At 34.7% G+C, this 12,469-nt stretch overlaps 1 protein-coding gene across 2 annotated transcripts; it reads left to right on the top strand.

Moving 5' to 3' along the window:
• The first annotated feature begins 2,487 nt into the window (after positions 1–2,487).
• On the top strand, positions 2,488–5,124 carry LOC105801094 (protein PLASTID MOVEMENT IMPAIRED 2). 2 transcript variants are annotated; one of them, XM_012632430.2, is made up of 3 exons: positions 2,488–2,647; positions 2,853–2,986; positions 3,117–5,124. In XM_012632430.2, exons 2-3 carry the CDS (start codon positions 2,861–2,863, stop codon positions 4,818–4,820), a joined length of 1,830 nt encoding a protein of 609 aa, XP_012487884.1. In that variant the 5' UTR covers positions 2,488–2,647; positions 2,853–2,860; the 3' UTR covers positions 4,821–5,124. The 2 variants fall into 2 exon arrangements, with proteins under 2 accessions (XP_012487884.1, XP_012487880.1); XM_012632426.2 differs by having other exon boundaries at positions 3,114–5,124.
• The last annotated feature ends 7,345 nt before the right edge of the window (positions 5,125–12,469 follow it).

Here is a 12,469-nt window from a genome sequence, read left to right as displayed (position 1 = left end):
AATATTTAGCGTTTGCGGTGTGAGCGGTGCGAGGATACCAGGGAAGTGATCCAAGTTAGGCTTTAGTATTTGCATAGGTGGTATTAATATTATTTTTTGAACTATGGGGATAAGGCAATGTGGTTAGACTTTGATTGATTATTATTGTGGTCTGCATGATATTTTATGAGTTTAGTTTTCTAGCACTTTTGATGGAAGTCATAATTATTTCATTGTTTTGGTTTGAAGATTTACTATGTTGAAGTGCCATGAACTATATGTATAGTCAATGAACGTTGAATAATGTGACAATTTACTATGAGTGTGATCTATGACGGTGGTGTGACATCCTAATATTCGGGCTTGACAACTGAGCCTAGTATAGGGTGTTACAAGTTATCCATAGCCCTCTCCATTTGATATGATCGCTATCCTACCAATATATTCGACTCAAAGAAAATCAGAGAAACCCTCACAACAAAACACTAAAAAATATAATAAAAAAAAATCAACATAATAAACCAAAATATCAAGAACGTGCCAAGAGGCAAACGAGAGCGTACCAAGAGACAGGCTTCACATTTTTCGATAATTGGTATTAAACTTTCAAATGTTTACAATCGAATAGAGTTTCTTTTAATTATTTTTTTTTCTTTCTCTATTTTTCTTGCATGCAATATATATAATCACGCATATTGAGAGAGCAAATATATATAAGATATGTTAAAAAAAAAATAACACGTGAATTTATAAGTTTTAAACAGTCACAACATAACAATAAAATAAAACAAATTTATGGGAAATTAGAAAAAAGAAAAAAAAGTAATATCCTTATCAAATTAATATACTAAATCAAAATTAAACAACAATAATTTTATCTCAATAATTTATTTTGGCTTAATAGTATTAAAAGTCCTCGAATTTATAAAAATTAAATTCCTTCGAATGTTTTGCACTCAATCAAGCCCCTAAACTAATAAAATTGACCAAATAGGATATTTGACTAATGTTGATCGTTAGTACTTAAAGGTAACGCTAAGGTGATCGTTAACAAACACCATGCCAGCACTGATTGCTGACGGGCCATGTCGTGCCAGCAAAAAGTAAAAAATAAATTAAAATTATTTTTAAAAATAAGTACACAATAAATCAAAATAAATTAGTTGTCTAGGTTCATTTGAATTTGGACAATTATTTATCCAAATACATTCTGGAATTATAAAAAAGACATTAAAATGATCAAATTTTATGGTTTTAATTAATTTTTAAATTTTTTATAAATTTTAATTTTATGTTTTTTATATATTTTTAAAATAAATCTAGACAAGTGTAATTATTTTAAAAATATTTTTACTTTTCCTGACGTGGCACTTGCACATTAGATATTGGCAGTGACATGATACTGTCATATCAACAATCGGCGGTGATATGACACTGCCACATTTGAGATGGCGTTTGTTATGGCTACGTCAGCATTGTTGTTAGACATTAGCGATCATCGTAAGTTAAAGGGTCTATGGCCTATTTGACCAATTTTATTAGTTTAGGGATTAATTAGGTGCAAAAAATTTAAAATAATTTAATTGATTGTTTTGAAAAGTTCAAGAACTTATTTTACCAATAAACCATTTACTTTTACACTTCAACTAATTAAATTTTCTAAAACGTGAATAATTTTTATCATACCAAAGTCGTCTTAACAAATAATGCATTCGGTGTATAAAAAAAGCATTCAATGTTTTAGTTTTGTGATATTTTATATTTAACACTTTAATTTTATCACATATTTTTCTTCACAAATAAGATTTGGTGAAAATATGCTATTTCATGACTAGATAGTTTTATATTCAAATTAAAATTAATGATAAAATTATAAAATAAAAATTTAAAATTTACATTTAATAAAAATATATATATTTATATTCATCACCTAATTTTTAATAATATATAAATAAATTTTATAATTTAAACTCAATACTTATTAATTTTAATATGAAAAGTTCGAAATATATAATTTTTCGAACACTTAATTGAGAAATATTTAATAATAGTATTTTTATGGTTTTACCAACTTTTTAGACGAAATTACAATCAAATACTACAAATCAAAATAACTTTTTTAAAAAACTCACAATAAAACTTTAACATAAAACATCAAAATACTCGACCTCCTCCAGTTCAACCAACAACTTATCAGCTCTATTTTTCTTTCCCTAAATTTTATTCTTGTTTCTTCTTCAAGTATAACCACTTGTGAATTTTGATTTAATTATTAAAATGTACAATCATATATATATATATAATATTTAGTATATAGTAATCTATTAATATATCATATTTCCAATAACAAATTAAATTTATATAATTTTAGCTTAACAAAATTCGATAACAATAATAATAGCACCACAAACAAAAATGAGCTAGGTAGCGACTAGCGTTGCATCCAAAATGCAATAATAATAATATTATTAGCCGATCATCAAGATTCAGATTCACTGTCTTTTCTTTTCCTGCCGTTTTATCTTTTATTCCATTTCCTTTGTATTTACCTTTTAGTACTTAACGACCTTCCTATTAATTTAACTCTTCCCAATATATTTTTTCTTGTTCCATTTATGCTTTTATTTTCACTCACCATTTCTCCCTTCTCCAACTTTACAATCTCCTGGTATGTTCTTTCTTAGTTTTTAACTTCCTGTTCCTACTCCAATTTTCCATTTCTTTTAAACATGTTTATACTTTATGGGAATTTGCCAATGTGTAGTTTTGTTTTGGTTTATGGGAATTCCAGGCTTTTGTATAATAATATATATAAATGTATGTATATTATATATTCAAACTTTTTTTTTTTTTTTGGTTTGTCAATGTAACAGGTTGAAGAATGGATAGGAAAAGGTATGAAGATAGACGAAGAATTGGGTCAGTTAAAACTGCTGTTAACATTTATGGAGAGATGATTTTGGATGGAAATTCTTCATTGAAGAAACCCCAGGAGGATTCTCCAGAGGTATAATTTTGTGACCACTGAAATTGTGAGAACCCTTTTTGTTTATATATATATGCAATTATAGGAATTTATAGTTTCTCAATTTCACTGACAAAGTTATCATTTGTGGGATATAACTCTGGCTAAGAAGCCTTCTTCAAGAGTAAAGCAGCTTCATAGGGCAAGAAGGGACAAGAATAGATACAAAGAGAGTAGAAAAACTGCAGAATCAGAGCTCTTCAGTTCAAGGGGAACAGATAAGGATCTGGCTTTTATGGTTGAGGAATCAAAATTTAAGGCTAAATCAAGGATGAGTGATATTGAGTCTTTAAGGAAAAATGGGTACCTTGAAAACAAGGCGTTGGATGTGGAGAACAGGAGTCTTGCAAGTTATCGGTATGAAGAAGTGATGAGAGAACTGCAAGTGGTGAAAAAAGAATTGAGTCAGCTTAAGCTTGATATGGCATCTGTTATGGCAGAGAAAGCAAGAGCAAAGAAGGAATTTGAAGACTCAAGCTTTACAATGTTGTCAAATGCTGCCTCTGCTGAAGCACTTAGCAAACAAATTGAGGCAGCTAATGAGGAACATGTGCTGGTTGAATTGGCTCAGATTGAGGCTCTGAAAGAAGTTGGAGAAACTGAAGCTCAAAGAGAGAAAGAAGCCGGTGAATTCTCGTTTAGGATGGAGGAAACAAAGAAGAAAATGAAGGACATAACTGAAGACATTGATCAGTCCAAAGAGTTGGAAACCAAATTGGGTGTCACTTTGTCTAATATTAATCACTTGCAAGATGAACTAAAGCAAGTTAAGGGACAAGAGGAAGTGGTTCAGAAAGGTGATGATGGCTTGAAGCAACAAGATGATAGTTTCCAAAGTGCTGAAGAAGTGGAATCTTCCGTTTCCTTGGAGTTGATCACAAAAGAATTGGAGGCAGCTAAGAAAGAATTGGCTTTAATTAAAGATGAAAGTTTTCAGTATATGTCCTCCATGGATATCATAAGAAATGAGCTGAAACATGTTACAGAAGAAACGGCAAGGTTGAAGAAAACGGAAGAAAAGGCAGATTTGAAAGTTCAAAGCCTCAATTCAAAGCTGGTGAGAGCCAAATCCAAGTTGGAAGCAGTGGCTGCAACTGAAGAGAAGGCTAAATCAACTGTGGCTAGCCTTTCCCTTACACTTGAACAGCTAAGGGCAGAAGCAGAGGCATCAAAGAAAGAGAAGATGCTTGTTACAGAAGACACTGCAACTATTAAGGCAGAAATTCAGAAAACTGAGTCTGAAATAGATTTAACGGAGGAAAAATTGCAGGCAGCTATGCAAGAACTTGAGGCAGTTAAGTCATCAGAAGCTTTAGCTCTAGAAAAGTTAAGATCTCTGATAGAGGCTACAATGAAATCTAGAGCTTCAGCATCTAACCATAGTTCCACAATCACAATCTCAAGATTTGAGTACGAGTATTTAACTGGACATGCAGTTGGAGCTGAAGAGATCGCAGATAAAAAGGTTGCGGCAGCTCAGGCATGGATTGAAGCTTTGAAGGCTAGTGAGAGAGAGATATTGATGAAAACTGATATAGCTCATAGAGAGCTTAGAGAGTTGAGAGTGGAGGAGGAGCATGGGGTATCACTTCCAGCAAACAAAAATGTGGATTCACAAAATAGGCAATCACTTTTGCTTAGGTCCATGAAAAGCAATGGCAGTTCAACCCAATCACGAAGAGCAAAGCACCATAAATCCACATCGCCTGCAATATCGGAGGGTGGATCAACTGAATTCATGATTAAGAAGAAAAGAAAGGCGGCACCAAATTTATCCAAGTTCTTTAATGGCAAGAAAGTTGAGAAAGATGAGTAAGCTGGTCGTGAATCTTGTGTGCTTTTTACAAGCATTTGATTGCAACACAGTTGGAGTGTTGGAGTGGTGTTTTCTTAAAAACTAGTTGCTTTAAAATTTTATTATGGCGTTTCTTCTTTTAACAAAAACTTGAATCTGATACGAGTGTTTAAAGCATTAAGAAATGTAATTGTGGGTGAGGTTATGTGGAAGAGTTGTGTAAATGAATGCAGAGGGAATAAGAGTTCAATCCCAAGTATCGGGTTTACATGTTCATGTTCTGTTCATACTGTTCTTTGATTTGCATATGGTAATCACTTTTTAATGTGGCATGGCTCCTTTTAATTCCTGCTTAGATCAGATGAGTAACGATTTGAGCTTTTCTATGGCTTTAGCAGACTACATTAATTTCAAAAAGATTGTTTAATTCTCATTCATCCTACTTTTACATTTTGCCTGGCATTAACTCTGCTTCTAAATCAAGAACACATCGAGGAAAGAGTTTACTTAGAAACTACAATAATCTCAACCATGTATGCTCCATGTCTTTTTAGGCTTTATTTATGACTTAATTCTCGATTTAGCTCTTGAAGTATACTCTTTTTTTTTTTTTTTGATCGAGAAGGGAACTAGATTTCATTAAACACACACCTAAAATATTGTTTGATACATAGTACACCCCTACCTATCAGCTACTAGGGGGGTTCAACAAAACTAGGTGGAGAACTGCAAATACAAAGCAAATTATGGAAATGTTAAACATCAGAGGGAGAAGAGGGCTGGAAGTTCCTCCCTAACCAAGCTAACGCATATTTGTTCCCTTTTTTCAAAAGATATGCCTAAAGTAACTAATAGTCATAAATCGGAAGAGCAGTTTTATTCATGAACCAAAGGTGACAGTCAAATATTACAAGACAACTCATGTCATAAAATGGATAACAGTGGTAGCATCTATTTCAATCTCAACTCTTTCTAAATTTAAGTTTTTTGCTAGTTGGAGCCCATCTCTAAGAGCCCACAATTCTGCTTCCACCCTAGTTGATCTTGGTATGTGTCTATAAGAACCAACAATCCATTTTCCATCATGGTCTCGAATTAAGGCCCTCGCTCCCGTTTTTCTCGGATAACCTAAAGAAGAGCCATCCATATTAAGTTTGTACCAACCCTAAGGGGTGCTTTTTAGGACACTAGAGTAAATGTCAGGATGGAAATTCTCCAAAATTTTGGAGAGATGGCAATGAATTCACCTGTTGCTGCAAGGACTTTACTTACAAAATTTCCAAGAGGACGAGACTTACCAAACACATGCATTTCTAATAGCCAAATTTCCCATAAGGCAAAGACAGAAATGGTAGCCCAGGGTAACTTTAGCCTGTTAATCCAATTCTTTAGCTAAAGGTTACTGGAGAATCAATCCTCCCATTTAGGAGAATCTGGGGGATTAAATTGGGTAGCTGTGTAGAGACTCTCCCAAAAACACTTAGAAACATTGCATTCTTTAAAAAAGTGATTTATCTCGTCTTGGGAACTAGAGCAGAGAGTGCAAAGGATCTCCACATTTACTTGCCTCAAATGAAGAAATACCTTCGTGGGTATAACCTTACGATCACATTTCCACAAAAATATTCAGTTTAAGAGGGATTTTAGATTTCCAAATCAACCTACATAAGTCAGTTTCAACATGATAACCATGGGAATTCTTGTTTGTAATAAGATAATAGGCATTTGCAAGATTAAAACACTCTTATTCGAGGGACCTCAACATAAGTTATCATAGTAGTTGGGGTAACTAGAGACTAGAGTACTTAAAAAAGTGTCACACCCAAATATCTTTAAGAACTCGAATTTAGAGGAATTTTGGGACATAATTGAACAAAATAGAGACTTGGTGAACTCTATCAAGAATTTTGGGAAAAATTTGTAACTGACGAGTAAATAGTTAAGCTTCAATTCTGATTTGGTTAGGATGGAACCGGTTGGTTCCATAGTGGGGAACATAATGATTTTTGACAATTGGCTAAGAGGGTTTGGGAGACTGTGTATGGGAGATATATATATATAGGTAAAAGCGGACATTCTAGAAAAAAACAAAAATCATCTTTAATTTAGTCTGTAAATTTATTTTTACCTATTTTGTCTTCTATGATTGCTCTGAAGAAGAAGAGAACTTATGAAAGCTCTACATGGAGCAAAAGTTGTGAGATTTGGAGTCTAGAAGTAGAGAGATTTTGATACTAGTAAGCTTTCTAACTCTCTGTGCTCGAGAATTTAATAAAGGAGGGCAATGCTCCTAATAAGTGTCTGTTAAGTGAATTATAGGTTAAAGTTTGTGTAACTTCAATTTAACCGATTTATTCGGCTGTCATGCTTAGCTGCTAGGACGAAGGAGGCTTTCACATAGAGACAAACTAAGCTGACAAGGAGAAAAGATTTAAGGTGAGTTTCTGTACTCCACTTTTGGGTGATTGATGATGTTATGTCATTTTCCTAAACTATATTCACGCCTGTTCTGAGTCATGACAAGAATCATGGTTGTGTATGGTTATGGAAAATGAGTAATTGGTGTATGAATAATATTGAGAGTGTGTACTCTTGCAATTTTAGTTGCTGAATTATACTGGTTGTTACTTGACAAATAGATGAATGGCGTACTGGTTATGATAATATTTAGCGAAACAAAATGTATGAAAATACTAATTAATATTCTGTGTGGAGTATGGAGGAATTTTACCTTGACAGGTAGATGAAGTTAGAAATAAGTGGCGGAATGGAGGAATGGGTGGATTGTTAAAGGAGTTTGGATGCGTCGTGGAATGTTATCGACTAACTCACTAGAGTGATACCGTAACAATGATGTATCGACTCTATGGAGCGACACCGCGACGATGGTAAGGTCTTTTGAGGAGACACCTCAAAAGAGGTTACATGTGTAAGACTTTATCTTGGCTATGACACATGGGGAGTTTGCCGAGACAGTAAACACGAGGTAGTCTACCATGACGTTAAACATGGGGTTACATGTGTAAGACCTTATCTCAACTATGGCAATATAAGGAGTCCATCAAGACAGCAAACACGGGGTAGTCTGTCAGGATATTAAACATGGGGATACATGTGTAAGACCTTAGCTTGGCTATGGGAACATGGGGAGCCCACCGGGATAGTAAACATGGGGTAGTCCACCAGGACATTAAACATGGGGTTACATGTGTAAGACCATAGTTTGGTTGTGACAACATGTGAAGTCCATAGATCAGTAAACTAGGACACTTGCCAAGGGATACGAAAGAAGTCGCGGTGTGACTTGCATGACAAGTCACAAGTCAGAATGGACTTGGCGCGTTTGGGAACATGACTAAAGAGATAACACGGAAATTCTCCAAAGATAATGATGAGTAGAGCCAAGGAAGCGTCTCAACCAAGATATGGGTGAAAAGAGGGAGAGATTCCTTAGACAAGATGGTAAACGTGATGTCTACTAATAAGAGTCTGCTAGAGAAGTCGCAGATCTCACATCATTAAGCAGATATAGAATAGGCTATAATAGGATACAATATTAATTTGGAAATCGAAAAAGAGGTAGTTGAAAGAATGAGTAGATGAAAAGGGTATTCATTGGAGAAATTGTCAGCTCAAGGCTGAATGACCAATAAATTCTGCCATGAAAAAAGTAAGAAGCGAAAGTCCATCAGGGCCATGAAGAACTGGAAAGATCTTGTAGGTCTATAAGGGGTGGAAACTGTCAAGGGACACTTGAGTAAAAGATAGTACATTAGGAACTACTTGTCTATTAGAGTATCTTAAAGGAATGGACTAAAAGAATAAGTATTATGGGGTTATAGTGGGAGCATGAGTCCACAAAGGAAAAGAGGGTGTTATTCAGTGAAGCACTATGACGATTAAGTTAAAGACCTGCAGTCAAGGCAATTAATTGAACAACCACCAATAGTTGTCGTCTGCCACAATGAAAAATATGGGGCAATATTGAAGCATATCAGGAAGGGTACAATAAAAGAGGAAACAAGGCATAGTAGGGGTAAGACCCTTATGAGAATTTATCTAGATAGAACATGGTTATGACCAAACCGAGGTTTATACCGCCAACATTCCGCTCAAAGTAATGGAAGCATTGTGATACGAGTCACAAAGGCCCAACCCAAGTTCAAGAACGTGATAGGCTCAAATTACCACAAGGCCCAATAACAAGATCAAAGGCCCGACAAAAGCGTTCCAAACTAAATGGGACCATTCAAGAGTTCGTTAGCAAGGCCTTAGATGCGTACACAAAAGAACGAGAAAATCAAGATTCACTTTTTTGTTTTCAAGAAAATCAAGAAACCGAATCTTGGCCCAATTTTGCTGTTTGGAGTGATTTCAAGAATCAAGAAAATCAAGATTTCAAATCTTGGAAATCTTGGTCCAAGAAACCGAATCTTTCAGCAAAAGCGCATTGGATCTCCGTCACGAGCATCAACGACTCAATTTCGGTAAAAGATGGATCACAAGCCCAAGTTCTTGAAGGCAAGGCCCAATAAGAATATTCCAAGCCCAATCAAGAAATACACCCATATTTAGTTGAAAATCAGGCCAAATTGTCAAAGGGCCCAATTTGTAAACATTTTAATTGTTAATTTAAATTTTAGGCTTTAGGAATGTTACATGTTAAAATTCGGCCCAAAACAGTCCATTTAAGTGCATGGCCGAATTTGCCTATTATTTTTATTAATTAGGTTTAATTTTTAAGTTTTCTAATAAGATTAGGATTAGTCTAAGGCCTATTTAAAGGCATGGCCGGCCACCCTTGTATTTACTACTTAGAATTATATTAAAAATTTCAGATTTGTTTAAGTGCAGAATTCTCCTTGAGTTTTTCTCCAAGAATTCTCTCTTGAGTTTTCTTTAGAAGTTGTTTTAACAATCTTTTGATTGTGGGAGCCATCTTCAGCCTTCTTCTTGCCATTGATATTCTTTGGAGGGGAGATTAGAGCCGTTTGAAGGGAGTTATGAAATCTTTCGAGATTTCAAGGCTTCTTAGGACTTATCTTTTAATTTCTTGCTGTCAATTTTTTCTTTTAAATTCTGCTTGTGTCAATTTTATTTAATCACTTTGTTTGCTGTTCTTGTTGCGTTTCAGGCGTTCCAAAGCATTCCAAATCTGATTCACCCTCTTCTTTACTAAAGATCGGATCGCCCCTTTTGTTCTTAGCAGCAAAATTCGTTCAAAATCCCTAAATTCCTTGTTCTTGCCGATTTCTTCTTTTCAGATTTGGTTTGTTTTGATTGCTGGAATTTTGGGGAAATTTAACTTGCTGTTTGTGTCTTTCTTTTCAGATTCGGTAGATTGGAGTATTCTTTGGGTTCAATTACATGTTCTTAATTCCCCAAGAACCTTTATTAACACTTATTCCTATTCTCAATTTGATTCTTTGCTGATTTGGGGATTTTTATTCCAGATCTGGAAATTCAAAGTTCTAATCTTTATAATTTCTGTTTCGTTTCAGATCTGTTCGTTTAGAGCCTTGTAGGAGTTTTCTCGTGACTTGGCAACTCGATCTTGGTCTGCACGTAACCCCCTATCATTTGGTATCAGATTTTGGGCGTTTTGAGTGTTCTTGGTTGATTTCTAAACTGATCTCTATTTTTTAAACTACAAACAGCAGTTTTACCTAGAAATTTTTTTCGAAAAAAATTCATTTGAGTGAGTAAAAATTGTCCAATTGATCTAAAATTTTAGATACATATTTGTGGCACTGTGGTTGAATATAAAAAAATATTTCCTGCAAAAAATTCAGTCGAAAAAGTAAAAAAAATTGAAAAAGATGAAATCCAATAAAAATTAAAAAAAAGATTCAGCGGGTTGAGTTTGGTGCCCAAAATTTCCATATCAAAAATTAAATATTTAAGGACATTTCATATTTAATTTCGTGATTTTTGGAGATCAGGAACACCTTGAACGAAGTTGTCAAGTTACTCCGCAGTTTTTCGGGTTTTTCGATTTCAGCAATTTTTATTGATTCTTAGCTGTAGGTTTTCATTTGTTTGCTTTTATTCTCCCTTTACAATATCTAACACCTTATTGTTTCTTGTGTTAGTAGGAGTTAAACGTGTGCACAATTCTTCATCGGTGCAACACGAATCAATTGTTGTCTCGTTAGTTTTTGGCATCCTAGTGCAAATTAGGATTCTTTGGTAGTTCGGCTCATACACTCTCTAATTGGTTGATATAAACTCTACTAAAGAACTCACAAGACTGAATTCTACCTCATTGAGAATTTAATTTTTCTTTTTGAGTGATTAACAGTGAGGTTTGCTAACTTTTATTTTTGAGTGTTGAGTGTTTATTTTTTGCAGGTTTTTGGAAAATGTCTAAAGGTGATAATAATGATGAAACATTTAAAAAATTCCAACAACAGTTGGACGAACAGGCTGCTACACTTTGAGCTTTGACTGCTACCATCAATGAGGTGCGATTGAATCAAGAGTCTCAATATCGAAATCCAATTAAAGAAGATATGGATAACCAGCTTCCTGCTCATAGGCGCGGTCCTCGATGTGTCACTAGAACTGATTTTGATTTTCATGATCGTGGACAACCTTCTTTGGCAAAACCGAAGTTCACAATTCCCCAATTTCATGGTAAGAATGATCCAGAAGCTTATTGTGAATGGGAATCTAAGATTGAACTTATGTTTCGGTACTATAAATGTCCGGATGATGAAAAGGTAGCATTAGCAACGCTGGAATTTTCAGATTATGCATTAAGTTGGTGGACTCAACTTGGGGTAAATCGTCATCGGAATTATGAAGGTGAGATTTCAACATGGGATGAGTTGAAACAGATTATGCGTAAAAGGTTTATTCCACCTCACTACTATATAGAAATTAAAACAAAGCTGAGAAGACTTGTTCAAGGTAGTAGGATGGTGGATGAATATTTTAAGGAGATGGAGATGCTCGTTCAGAGAGCTAATGTGGAGGAGGATGAGGAAACAACTGTGGTTCGATTTATTGATGGTTTGAACAGGCCAATAGCTAATACATTGAGGCTCCAAACTTACATTGATTTGGAAGAAGCAGTTCATAAAGCTGTTGAGATCGAGCAACAACTAAAGGAACAAAGGTTTGGTTCCTTCTCTACTTCACAATATTACCGAGGTAACAATTCCAATTCTGATTTTAAGAGTTCAAAATCACCTTTTGTTACTAATAAGTCTTCTTTGAGTAATGGGAGTAAGCAATCAGATTGGAAAAAAGAGGCTCCTGTTAAAACGCAAACACCTTCTAAGCAGCCCAATTTCGGTGATTCGAGTGTGAAGAGGACTCGTGAGATTGAATGCTTTAAGTGCAAAGGGCATGGTCATTACAGTAGGGAATGCCCTAACACGAGATTACTTCTTATGAAAGATAATGGTGAGTACACTTCTGACTCTGATAAAACAGATCCAGACATGCCAGAACTTGTGGATGACAGTGATAATGATGAAGAGTTGGTCGAACCACCAAAAGAAGGGGACTTTGCTGATTTTCAATGCCTTGTAGTTCTCCGAACCTTTAACATTCAGACGAAAGATGATGATAACCAAAGGACCAATATTTTTCATTCTCGGTGTTTTATTAAAGGTAACTTATGTTCACTCATTATTGATAGTGGGAGTTGCTCGAATGTAGTG

The sequence above is a fragment of the Gossypium raimondii genome, chromosome 7, assembly GCF_025698545.1.
Source record: "Gossypium raimondii isolate GPD5lz chromosome 7, ASM2569854v1, whole genome shotgun sequence".
In the NCBI taxonomy this organism is placed as follows: domain Eukaryota; kingdom Viridiplantae; phylum Streptophyta; class Magnoliopsida; order Malvales; family Malvaceae; genus Gossypium; species Gossypium raimondii.
This window is presented reverse-complemented; position numbering and strand designations above follow the sequence as displayed.

Bases quoted from the DNA above. Each gene is read 5' to 3' on its own strand.
- LOC105801094 (XM_012632426.2), top strand. From the start codon at position 2,861: ATGGATAGGAAAAGGTATGAAGATAGACGAAGAATTGGGTCAGTTAAA. The intron at 2,987-3,113 runs GTATAATTTTGT...ACTCTGGCTAAG, and splicing joins CCCAGGAGGATTCTCCAGAG to AAGCCTTCTTCAAGAGTAAA.